We start from the raw sequence: 13,345 nt of genomic DNA on the forward strand, positions 1-13,345 counted from the left end.
TCTTTTTTTCTCCTCACTGGTGGAGCTGAGGCAGAGGTATCGGGTTAACGTGGAGTTAGGCTATAAAAGGAGGGACAACACACACACGGGCTGGACACACACACTCAGCATCTACAGCCTGCGAAGGTAAGAGAGGAGGACCGCGCATCTTCAGCAGCTCCACCACCTTCTCCACTAGGAAGTGTGGTTTTGTAGCATTTCACACGCCAAAATACTGAATTAATTATTATTATTTATTTTTAACTCATTCAAGTAGGAGTATCTCATGAAAACTAGACTTTAAAATCCCTTTCCAGGCCATGTGTGCCTCTAAATAGTGAGTTTAGTGACGTCAACATTGTTTTTATTTTTTAATTTTACTTCATGGTTTATTAGGCTATTACTACTTTTTCCCTATGATATCACTGTTTATAGTAACCATACAGGATGTTGTACAAGATTGACTACGTTTGAAATTATATTTTAACCATCATAAACAACTTTTTACTGATTTTTTTTAATTGTCTTGTTTAGATCAGGTGGCCACATCACCGTCAAAATGAGTATTTGCTGCGACTCCTGTAAATGTCATGTAAGCGCTCCCTGCACCTCGCATCAGTGCACTGTGAGCCAGCGCCGGGCTGTCTGCAGAAGATCCAGGTCAGTGCAACTCTTCCATCCTCATTAGCCTCTGGTCCACGTCCTCTAGTGGCTGAACCAACACATGCCGTGTCAGAGAGCTAAAACCTGCAGCTCTAATGCTATTTTACCCAGGCTTATGCTGCATTCTAGTCCAGCCATAGTGATAGCATTATAATACAGAAAAAAAATCAAGCTTATCCTCAGACTAGTATCCATCATGCTCCAGAGAAATGGAACATCACCTCAGCCTCCTGAAGGAAAAAACACTATAATACCGTGATAATGCTCCTTTTGGGATTTATAGTGGCTCTCTGTAAGTTTACAGTGACCTTATCCTACTTTATGGTGTTTTATTTCCTATGGTATCACTGTAATATTCCCATAACGGGCATATAGGGAGTTGAAGTTTTACTGTAACATTTATATAGCATCCTTCAAAAGCATAAACTCTCTAAAGCTCTATTTGATTAGGGCTGTCTCCTCAAAGTGCTCTGAGATGAAGGGATTCAGGCTGGTATAATTCCCCTTTTGTGGCACTTTCTGTGTGCTTGTGACGTGGGGCGCCCTGCTCCGAGGACACCCACTTTATAAGGCAATGGAGGAGCAGCAGAAGCCCAGCCTCCCCTTGTGTGCGACGCCCACGCTGAGGCACTCGCAGCTATAAAAACCCCAGGCTCTCTCTGGATGGGCCCAGACAGATACTGATCACACAGACAAGTCTATTGAGAGTCCTCATTTCTACTGCTGCAGACACAACAGGCTCTCCTATCAGCAGTTTCTATAGGAACGCTTGATATTCAAAGTCCATTTCAGCTTGTGAGGGAGAGACACCAGAGCTCTTTAACAAGGCAGTATTGTGAAAAGAGAGTAGATAAGCTCAGGCCAATTATTCTTTTTATCTTTTTTTTTTCCTCAGACTCGCCATGTTGCACAGAGCGCCTTCAGATAGATTTGAAATGCAAGTGTGGGAAGTGTAGCAATAAGTGGCTCCCTGGTGTTCGTTTCCTTAGTTTCCATCCATTCCCTGACCTCAGCCATCATGGTCTCTCACAGATCCACCAAAGGGGCGTCCAAAGCTCGGCGGGACCACATCAATAGCGAGATCAGGAACATGCGTGCACTGTTGCCCTTCGCCCGGGAGGAACAGGAGCGTCTGTCCTACCTGCACTCCATGGCTGCCATCTGCACCTACATCAGGAAGTCTGTCCTCTTCAAGGGTAAGTCTTCAAAGTTGGACTAATTTATTTAATATCTTAGAACTTCTAATCGAAATTCAGGTGGCTTTATTGTCAAATAAAAATGAAAGTAAGTTGGTGGAACCTCGGGGAATATATTAAAGATAGTGGGTGGGAAAGCCTGCGGATAAGAATGTAATGTACCTAAGCCTGAACTCATTCCTTCCATCCTTCAGGATTCCCAGCTGGGGAGAGATCTGACTGCTCTCTGCCATACGAGGCCTTTCTTCAAGCCCTGCATGGTTTTATCCTGGTCACCACCACTCAGGGGAGGCTGGTCTATGTGTCAGAAAACGTAGCTGACTACCTGGGTCACTCCATGGTGAGACAGCTGAGTCGATGCAGCTTAACTTTTAATTGAATTTCTTGAAAGTACTTCATATTGGGAGCATCTTCTCCATGCGGGGTTGCTAATATTGACACCTTTTCCAGGTGGATGTGCTTCAAGGAGACACTGTGTATGATATGGTGGATCGCTCTGATATTGATACTGTGAAGTCAAACCTGGACATTGACAACAACTCATCAGCAGGTAATATCAGATTATTAAATTCAATTCATTTAAATGTGTTATGGGTGGCTTTTTAATACATTAGTATGTCATTGTCAAGTTAAATGTGATACTTTTCCATGATTACTGCAACAAATACGACAACTGAGACAGTTGGTACCCCCTGCTTCATAAAAATGGTATTGCCTGCAAACCACATTTCCCCTAATGGGAGATTACTTACTAACAAAACAGATAACACTGGTGCTTGTGCTCCTAAAAATTTAAGCCACATTTCTGTTGAAAAGTGGAAAGAACTTCTTTGGTTACAAGTTTTCTCTTTGGTGTTGCTACTAAACATGTTTGAGGTGATTGTTTCATTGAACAAACTTTGCAGCACCACTTTCCAGTTGCTGTTGCAAGAAACACTGACAGCTTTAGCTCTGTGCAGAGTTTCCCTCGAAGTCCACTTGGGGGCGCAATGTAAAAAAATGCGGGTAGATTCTTCCAGTCACCTCAGCAATGGTCGTATTTGTTTACAGCAACCATACTAATGTCTCAGATTTAAGGTGGTATTGAGTTATTGTTGATAAACATTTAATATAAACTGCTTCCAAGTCATATATCAGAGTATTCCTAATTCAGTTATATAAACTGCTGTCCTATAACCTCCTTAGAGGTTATAGGTTATACTTAATGACTCCACTCTCAACTTTTTTCTCAATTTTTTTTTTTATTTTTATTTATTTTTTTTTTTCAGAGAGGAGCTTTGTTTGCTGTATGCACACGTCCAAGGTCTTCAGGCTCCAGAATGGCAGCTGCTGCTCCATGCTGGTCCGAGGGAGCTTCCAGCCGTTCCCCAGGGCCTATCCAGTCTTTTCCCCAGCCTGTCCGACCGAGGAGCTTCTGTTCGTGGCTCTCTGTACCCCGACAGTCGACCGCCTGCAGAGCACAGACTCGACCCACTTCTGTCAGAGCTTCAGCAGCGTCCACAGACTAGACATGACCTTCACTCAGCTGTCAGACAGGTAGAGTGCAGATACAATCTCAAATGGATCTAATCAAATTGTTTCATTGTGATATATTGCTCAATTATTGTTTTCTCTTTCAGTGTTTTTTATTTTCTGGGCTATTCAGCCGAAGAAATGTCTGGTCGATCGTGGTACAGTCTCCTCCACCCTGAAGACCTCTCCTTGAGTGCAAATTCTCATAAAAGTCTGAGTAAGTATATAATTAATGGAATGAAAACTAGTATTAACCGGTTTGACACTTTTGGTAAAGGCTTGTTGAGATGAAAAACAATGCATTTAGGTTCTGAAGAGACATCTAAGCATCTTTTGTCTGTGTTATTTAGAAGTTTTACATCTAAAATGCTCATCACCAGTTTGCCAGCATGTTATTTTTATTCTTCATTCAAAGACGAGGGTTTTAACCTTCAATTATTATGTCTAAGGAAATGACATTGTAGCTGCTAGAACTACATTTTCTTCTTTCTAGCAGTGTGGATATTCTTATCCAGCATATGCGTATGCCATACTAAGTGGGCCTCTAAGGTCAAATGTTCAACCCCTTTCTCAATCTAACTAAATTTTACTACTATTGTGGCACAATGTTTGAGTAGGTTGGTGTGAGGTCATGCTGGCTCCATAGGTAGACAGAAAGCCTCCAGTGTTTATTATGGCTGTTGCTCATTTAATGAGAATGGCTGTTTACCATTTATGGTGTTTATTGCAGTTTTTCACAGTTTTTATGCTGATTTTTCAAACTTCACTTTTTAGCAGTGGAGCACTTAATCAGATGCCTGGTGTAATTTCACAGTATACTGTATGTGTTACATAGTTCATGAATTTTGAGTGTTTACTACTTTGGAGGGTGCACAATAATAACCTTGAATGTGTCTTTCCTGTCGTCCCAGTGCAGGCAGATGAGGGCTTCCAGGTAGAGATGGTGCTGAGGCTCCAGCACAAGGATCTGTCGTGGACATGGGTCTATGTTCGAGCCAGCAAAGACTCTGAGCGCCAGGAAGTCAGCTGCACTAACTACATCATAAGGTATGAAAAGCTATTTACTTTTCAGCTGACTGCTTTATGTAATATTGGTTCATGAATGCATCATTGTGTGAAAAACACTGACTTTACTTACACAGTACTCTGCTTTTACAGCGAAACGGAGGCCAGATTTCTCCTGCAGAAAATCAACAGTCATGCCTTCAGACCATTACCACAGACAAATCCCTGCCACTCATCAGCTGCACAGAGGCCTGACTCTCAGCGCTACAGCCCGACGGGTTTTTTAAAAAGGCAGAGGTCATCTAATAGCCAGAGTGAAGAGCCCAGTGCCAAGACTAAAAGGGGGTATAAACGAGACATAATTTCTGTGGCATGTGCCTCCTCCCGAGGTGACAGCTCACCTGTACCCATGGGAGACAACCTCGCTCTCTTCACCCCTCCTTACAGCCCAGCCTCCTCCAACTCCCCTCTACAGACGGAGGAGCTCAGCCCTGACTTACTGATGGATGTGCATGACTACACAGATCAGCTGCTGTCCTCCCCAGAGGGCTCTCCCTCCTATTACTCTTACCCTGAAGCGGGGCCCACCTGTCACCAGTCGCCCCCTGAGTCCCTCCCTGCAGCCACCGAGCCAGCCTTTGACCATGGAGCCATCAGCATGACCAGTGCCTGCTCTCCAGATCCCTCCTTATCTCCAACCTGTAATTTCCAGGCTTCTACAGCTGATGCTCGATTAGTTCCAGACTCCCTGTCTGTGTCAGACCTGTGTGAAAGCCCTGCAGATTGCACCCTGCATCAAGATGACCTCAGCCTTCTAGAGCAGCCACAAGGTGGCAGCTCTTTCCAATTGAATCCCATTTTATCCTTACACTCCAGCCTTCTTACCCCCAACCCATCTCCCACAACCCAGGGATCCTTCCAGTACAACGAGACGGAGCAGGTGGAGATCAGCATCCTGGCTCAGCAGATCTCCTCCTTGGCCAGCAGCTTTGACATGTACCGCAACATGAGCTCAATCCAAAATACACCCCAGTTGGCCACAGGGAGCCTGTCCTCTACTTGTGACTGGCTCCATCGCCCCGCTTTCCCCACAGTCCTTCCCATCAAGCCTGAGCTGGTCCTAGAGGATGAAGTGTTTGACAGCATCCTGAAGGACCTGGATGTGGTTGCAGGCAAAGGCAGCATGTCTGGCTCTGCTGCTGTTTCCCACAGCTACCAGCAAGGCTTGTTGTGTGGAAGGAACGTGACCTATCATGTGGATCAGGATTTCTGTGGCTTCTCGCCGTCCATCCCAGAGGACTCACTGCCCACAGAGCAGCTCACCCCGGCCAACATCGCCATGGATCCCTTCACTTTCCGGTTGGGAAGCCATGACCAAAACACTGGGTTGCATCAACTCAACCACTTATTGCACAGTAGCCTCCAGCAAGGTAATTTCTAACATACATTATAGCCACTGAGTGAATGACTAATGATAATGAAGTCCACAATATGTTTAAATGACTGATGTTGGAGTTACATGTCACTAATATCATTCTACCTCCTCTTTCAGATGGGCTTGTTGAAGAAAACCTGTACTGAAATAAGTCTATGACTTACTGTACTACCACTTGTATGACATATTGTCAAGGCAGTCTTTCTTCAGTGGAATCAAAGAAGAGTTCGAGCAAAGACTTTTAAAGGACATCTTTGCTAAAAAAAAAAAAAAAAAAAAAAAAAAAAAGTTTCCCCAAATGATTTATTTGAATGTATAATAGAATCTAAACTAGATTCTCGACTATTCCTAGTGGACCAAACTCATAGACTTGAGATTTGTTTTCATTTCTTTGGACTACTGTCTTTGTAATGTGTTTTATGTTATCAATGTCTCATATTGTACAAAAAGGTACTTTTTTATGTTGAACAACACTTACACACCAACAGGGAATACTTTTCTCATTTAAATGCATACACAATTTATTATAGAGCACTTTATTAGTCATTGCCACAACGATTTTATGAATGAAACAACATACTGATTTGAAGAAATATGACCTATATTCTCAGTCTACCTAGATGGGCTCAGTTATTGTTTGCAATTAAAATCCAATCCTTTATATTTGGTTTACACTTGCCTTAAAACAAAAACAAGCAAACAAACATGTTTCAGATGTATGGGATACTCCTCAGTGTTTGGCTGGGGGAAATAATTTCTGTAGTCCTTAATCTGTCTTTGTACTTCACTTTCTCAGTGTGCCTTTAATACATTTATGCTATTGTACTGGATAAAGTGCACAACTTCAGTCAGTGTGACGATGATGATGATGATTATTTGTTTCAACGCCTACCTCAATGGTACCTCTAAATACATTCCAAGTCTGAAGTTTCTGATTGTATTTATTTAGTTTGAATATAATGAAAGACTTAATGCGGTTTTGAAAAGTATTTTTACTTTACCACAGTGTGTATCATTTTACATGTTTTGTCCTCTTTAAGTTACTTGCAGTTAAGTTGTTGTTTTTTTATTATCATCATTATTAATATTATTATTATTATTATTGGTACATGGCTGATTGTTCAGTGTTACTATGTGAAGTATTTCTGCAGCCTGGCTCAAAAATTTTGAAATGCAAATAAAATGAGTTGAACATAAGCAGTGTCTTGACCGGTATCTTCAACAGACAGGGTGATGTTGCCTCCATGAGCGGTTTCAGCACTAGACAGCTCCCTGCAAGCGCCGTCTGTACACCACTGCCCTCTCTCTGACTCCTACAGTAAATACAGTGACAGCTCTTTTACAGAGTCGATCGTACTGATACCTTTAAAAAGCAATAAAATGTCACATTCGAGTTTTAGCCCGTTAGTGCCAAACTGCAGAGTGTTCCTGTCAGAGTGAACTTAAGCTGTGACACTGCAGGTCACCTTGGAGCAGTGAGTGCGGGCCACCATTTTCAGTGCTAAAAAAACTCAAAAGGCACCTTTTTTTTTTTTTATTTTGTAGGATCAGTTATATATGTCAAATGTCATCTGAATGGTTATTTTTATGTGCTCTTGTGCCAAAGCAGAGCTCTGCCTGCAGCTGATCAGATTGCAGCTGGATAAACGGCCTAAGCACTAAGTCTATTGGGCTCTTCAGTGCTCCATTGATTTTTACATATTGTGTCTGATCAAACCAAAGAGAGCATATAAACTGTACACAGAGGAATTAATTACCTGTTCATACACATCTGCTGAGTCAATGTATGAATTCATTGAGTTAGACAGAGCTGGATTGATCGGGCATCGAGGTGGCTGATGGATCTCTGTTGTTAGATAAAGATGTAGCTCCAGAGAAGCATTTGGCCAGGATTAATGTCATGAATGGGGAAAAAATGCTGCACAAGCTGCTGGTGCAGTTTGTGCAATGCAGTGCCCACATGATTTTTTTTTCTTCCTCATAAACATTGAAACAACCACTAGATGGAGTGATAGCTCTAATAGCTTCTCACCAAAAAAAAAAAAGGCTGGGCTAGAGTCCTGTTATCTGCATGCTTTTTGTGCAGCATTCCTTATACAATTAAGTATGAAGGAATGTGGAAGAGAATCGTGGTGTCTGTGTGTGTGTGCATGTCTGTGTGTGTCTGTGTGTGTCTGTGTAAATTCAAGCAGACTGCACAAAAGGACATCATTCAGTTCATTCATGAGCAAACAATCCAGATGCCTAGTCTCATCCACAGAGACCTAATTAAGAGTGATGTCTGTTGAAGGGTACAATGGCAAATAAAGTGCGTAACAAGTCCCAATGATAAGTCAGGAAACACACCTGCTGTGCCAGGAACTGCCTGCATCACTCCCTGTTACCTGGAACAATGATAATTTCCCCTGGGCGAAGTGATGCGAACTCTGTGACAGTGGCACGTTCATCAAGACCACAGAGATGGCGAGAGGCCGACTTCCCCTCAGGGACAAAACACTCAGCGCTCACAGCACTTTTTAGCAGATTTTACAACACAATCCGAAGCTTAATAAGACTCTGAGGCACTGTGATCCAGCTGTGATTAAAATTATGTGATATATTATGTAATATCCTCGGGTGAGATTGTGTCATGGCTGTCTGGGTAGGTGCTGCTGTTGTTGCAACTCTTTCTCACTTTTGGTGTTATAGTGATTAATGGATTTCCCTGCTGTAAGATTAATAAAATACTTTTAAATTATTAATGTTATTCGTACTATTAGAACTAGTGATAGCAGTAGCAGAAGTTGTACTTACTGTAGAAATAACAGTGGTAGAAGTACTATTATTAATGTACAAACCTTTTACAAGGCTGCAACTCCATGGATGGATTGGCTGTTTGTGTTGTGTTATTTACAAGTTATATGCCTTGGTGAACAAAGTTATAAGAACAGCGCCCAGGGTGGAATAAACTGTAAAAATAAAGGAAAAGGTGAGACATGTCAGACAGATAAAGGACACCACTGAAATGTTCAGTATAAACAGAGATTGTGAAGCAGATATGCTCTGTCTGTCTTTATCTTACACACAGACACAGACACACACACACACACACTCACTCACTCACTCACACAGACACATACAGACACTCACTTTGTCTCAGTGACTTGGGTTTAATGCATCACTTAATTACACAGACGGCTGTCCTGTCCTCCAAAGATTACATTACATGATGTGAGATTAAATTAACAAAATCCATGCCTCACAGGAGTGGTGAATTAGGGATCTAGCCTTGGAAATGAATGATGAAATGCATTTGGATGATCCTATGATCCATATCTGGGGGAAATGACAGTGCGGCTGAAGATAATGTTGCGCGGCAGAAGTGACAAAAGGGAAACACAAGGAAAACTGTCGTGTGCCCTACTTCAGTAGCTTCCAAAGTGCTTTCTCAGGTGGATGGCTGGAGGGTGGATGCTGCGGGAACAGCACATCAGTGCAGTAAAACAGAGCAGCTTGTGGATGTGTTTCTTTTCAAAGCCGTGCATGCCTCCCACAAGCAACTCGGTTTCATATCCTACCTCACCGCCTGCCCCGGCTTCTCTCAAATGATTACCTCATTTCCTTGCGGAGAAAAAGTCTGAATTGAATTTGATAACACTGATTTCAGACAACAGGGCCTCAGGTGGCACTGCTGTGTCTTCGTTTATTTGGTGAGTTTATGCTTTTATTGTTGGTGCAACCAAGCTTGAGGGCCCTGTTGAAAGCTTATCTTGAGGTCTATTTTGAAATTGATGAATATATGATATCTGTATTTTGCTCGAGGATTGTTTGGCAGATGGAGCCTGTGACAAACACAATGGCCTTCAAGGTCAGAGAGGGATGTTATACAGTATCAGAAGGAAGACCTCTGGTGTTACTGCAAATTAACCTGAACTAGGCTTTTCATTTTCCTCATTCCACAAGGAGATGTGGTTAAGTACATGTGCCTCATTTTCTCATTGCCTCAGTGTATAAAACAGCAAGCTATTGTTCTGGGTGGATCGCATTTCCATGCCTAAAACATTGCACTGTGTCCCACTTTTCAAAGGAGGCGCAACACCTGACCGGTGTTCAGTCGGAGCGCGCTGACACTGTAATTGGGTTAAACAAAAAGGCCCAAAATAGACCGCAGCCTGTTCCATCAGCAGTCCTCCTGTTTCTCCTGTTGCTATGCCTGAAACCACAGCCGCGGTGCAACATTGGACTGCAGTCATGCTCAGCCAACACATCCTGTTGATATTCACAAGAGTAAGGCCAGCCAGCCAAGGAAAAGAATACAAGCGACAGCCTCACGGTGAAGCTTACTTGCATATAAAAAAGTTTGTTTTATTTTCTGCATTTCTCTCAGGGAAAAGTTTGCTGCCCAAAGCGAAGCAAATGTCAGTACCGGAGACATAAGCATCCCACTGTGGCAAGATTTGATAAACATGTTATCTTTTGTTGTCGGAATTACCTGTGTATTGAAAAAAAAAAAAAAAAAAAAAAAAAAACATTTTCTTATAGAGGAATTTTCCACCAGGGATTTTAGAATACATGGCCAGATGTGATATTGGGCTTTGTGGCAATCCCAAAGAGATTTTCATGGCTTTTTGTTTATTATCTGCTGAAGCAATATTGCTGGTTTTAGGAAGGAAAATCTCCCAATACAAATCAGTGCTCTGTGCTGAAACTCCAATACTCAGCAGCGTATAGCCAGATGTCTGCAGGACACAGTTTGATCTTTGAAGGACCAGTGCCGTGCATGCAATGACGTTGATAAAAAGATCAGCGATTACTTGCCATAATGCTGATAATGTGATCAAGATTGTTGTGCAGCCAGACATTTAGACCCCAGGCATCCTCTTGCAAAGTAAGCATTATAAATAAAGAATCCAGATACAACACTGGAATGAAAAAACTCAACAACAACAACAACAAAAAAAACTTTTTCAAGGACAAGAGTTTACCTGTGTTTTACTATTCTTATTCATGGCCACATTGATGTGACACGTTTCAGCAACAGCCTTCCTCAGAGCGCCACGAGGCATAAAAACAAACCCACATTTTTTTTTTTTTTGTATATGCATGTGTTCAGCTGCAGTTGTCTACACCTGTGTGTGGGTGGTGTTAAACAGTTAAGAACAATGTATCTTATAGAGAACAAACTAATACTACACTTAGTGTCTGCAGCTGAGTGATTTGCGGTAAAACTTGGCAGCAACTGTTGATGAAAACAATGCGTCAGGTTTTTAAGGGTCAGCAACATGCAGAGGAACGGACACCTTCAATCGTCTGTCCCTGCGTGGGTGGAGCTGCGCCACTAAAATCGATGGAAACATGCAGAGAAATGGATCTGCCACATCAGCACAGAAAACGCATCATGTTCAAAAATCTCAATACAGAGAAATCAGAACTCATTATGATCACTTTCACTCTCATATATGGAGTATTAACACTCAGTGGGCGCTTTATCAGCTCCACCTGTTCAGTCTAATGCAGTTCAAGGCAACAGCTCTGCCATAAATTCTACCTTTTAACAAAGTTTATAAAGTTCAGTTTGTGTTGAATGTGTCAATTTAATTCTCGGTTTATTATTGAGGTTGTAGTTTGCAGACGTCTCGTATTGGACTACATTGTATTGAGAGGTGTTTCTAATATTTTGTCCTCCCTATTTACATACAATGGGGAGGACAGAATAGTGGAAACTGGACCAAAACGCAGTCCAGTCCAACAGTAGCACTAACTATGAGCTCAGTGCCAAACATAGAAGTGAATGAACACCTCTATTACTGTGACAAAAAGAAAAGCTGAGCATTATAGGCATCAGAAGAGGAAACATTATGGCACAACAGTTGGATTGGATTGGATTAGATTGTACAGGTGGACCTGATAAAGTGACCGCTGAATGTAAATGGGGCTACATCCAGGTGTTTCTGTTGTTGTTGTCATGTGAGATCTGCCGCAACCATATCTTCCTTATCTTCCTCATCTCATATCTTAATATCCTGTTTTGTTATTCTATTTATTATATTTGAAATGCGTAAATTAAAGGTACACTATTGCGTGTCATTGGCTGAAGTAAGAACCATTTAGACTCAGCTGACAAACATGGAATAAGCACTACCATTCATTTTTTATTTTTTATTTTTAAACTTTATTTTATGTTTTTAAATCTGCGTCTTTTTTTTTTTTTTTTTTTTTGGGATGCAATAGGATGAATGGTTTCACTAAGAATTTGAATCATTTTGCAGTATTTCTAAAGCACTTTATAAGTCACTTTATTATTCATCAGTCCAGTCAAATCAGCTGATTTGACCGTGTGTGTGTGTGTGTGTGTGTGTGTTGGGGGTGGGGGCTGTATGTTTAAAATTCATGACAAATCACCAGACCCTTTCAGCAGTCAGTTAACTCGGGTTTAGCCCTCATCAATAATCCTGACAGTGTAACTCCATCAAAGAGCGCGAGGCCTGAGAACACGCGTAACAGAGACAATGTTCAAGCAAGATGTTTCACTCCAGTCGCGGCTCCTCTCATCCTTTAAAAGAAAATTTTAAGCAGCTAAATAATTGTTCTGAGCCTCTTTGACAAAAATGCTAAAGTTGTCTCCTGTTCCTGCCTTTGACACTCTGGAAGACATTTGCTCTACAAATTCTGATTGTGTTTTTGTGCCGACTTTGTCTTTTACATCTGTCAAGTTCAATTGCTGCAGACGACGGGGTTTTTGTTTAAAGCTGAAAATCAAAGTCAGGTAGACAGGATTCTGGTTGCATTTCTGAATAATGCATCCTCCGCAGGATACTCTGAATTTCCTGGGATTAACATATGTGCAGTTCTGTAGATATTAATATTTCTGAATAACAGTGAACACAGCAGGAGCCGGAACCTCTCAAGTAGCTACAGAGGAAACCTCTCCCTCTCTGATGTACTTCAGTCCATGAAGCAAAGTTTGGGTAACACTGGGGACAAGACAAAACTCCTGTGGTTTCACAGTTCCATAAAATACAGTTGGCATAGTGGGAGTCAGTGTGTGGGTGATCTGCTATGCTGTTTGAAGGATGAATAAGAGAGAGAGAGAGTGACATGTAGAAGATAAGCAGAAAGAGAACATCCCTCTGCAGCTCCACAGTGAAACTCTTCCTTTTCATTACTTGACCTCTGGCTATGAACACTTGGATAACTTGAAAAGCTATTGTCCACAGTTACTAAGCAACACAGTTAATTCATCTATTTGTTATCTTGAGGCTTTTCCAGATTTAAAACAAAAAAAAAAATACTTTTGACATATGCATGCTGGGAAGCAGTGGGTAACAGTCACCGAGTGCCTTTTGAGTGCACAAAGTGTTTCAGATGAAAGATCATACAAGTGTCAACATGTCTTGCCCTGACAAAGGTGTTTTACCTTTATGTCAGCATCACAAGTATTCCTGCAAAAAAAAAAAAGTTCAGATCATTACCATGGAAACAGAGCATACAGTACTGCGACTACATGATGAGATGGAAGACGGGGTAAACCACTTACAAGCCTCCACATCCTGGCTAACATACGTATATTAGCATG

At 41.7% G+C, this 13,345-nt stretch overlaps 1 protein-coding gene across 1 annotated transcript; it reads left to right on the forward strand.

Annotated features, from left to right (window-relative positions):
• The first annotated feature begins 538 nt into the window (after positions 1–538).
• npas4l (neuronal PAS domain protein 4 like) lies at positions 539–5,936 on the forward strand. Its single transcript, XM_030070963.1, has 10 exons — positions 539–639; positions 1,675–1,838; positions 2,033–2,178; positions 2,289–2,388; positions 3,107–3,374; positions 3,458–3,567; positions 4,262–4,397; positions 4,509–5,598; positions 5,674–5,785; positions 5,908–5,936. The coding sequence occupies exons 1-10, from the start codon at positions 539–541 to the stop codon at positions 5,934–5,936; spliced, it is 2,256 nt and encodes a 751-aa protein (XP_029926823.1).
• The last annotated feature ends 7,409 nt before the right edge of the window (positions 5,937–13,345 follow it).

Source organism: Myripristis murdjan, chromosome 15 (assembly GCF_902150065.1).
Source record: "Myripristis murdjan chromosome 15, fMyrMur1.1, whole genome shotgun sequence".
In the NCBI taxonomy this organism is placed as follows: Eukaryota; Metazoa; Chordata; class Actinopteri; order Holocentriformes; family Holocentridae; genus Myripristis; species Myripristis murdjan.

Bases quoted from the DNA above. Each gene is read 5' to 3' on its own strand.
- npas4l (XM_030070963.1), top strand. From the start codon at position 539: ATGAGTATTTGCTGCGACTCCTGTAAATGTCATGTAAGCGCTCCCTGC. The intron at 3,375-3,457 runs GTAGAGTGCAGA...TTTCTCTTTCAG, and splicing joins TTCACTCAGCTGTCAGACAG to TGTTTTTTATTTTCTGGGCT. The intron at 4,398-4,508 runs GTATGAAAAGCT...CTGCTTTTACAG, and splicing joins TGCACTAACTACATCATAAG to CGAAACGGAGGCCAGATTTC.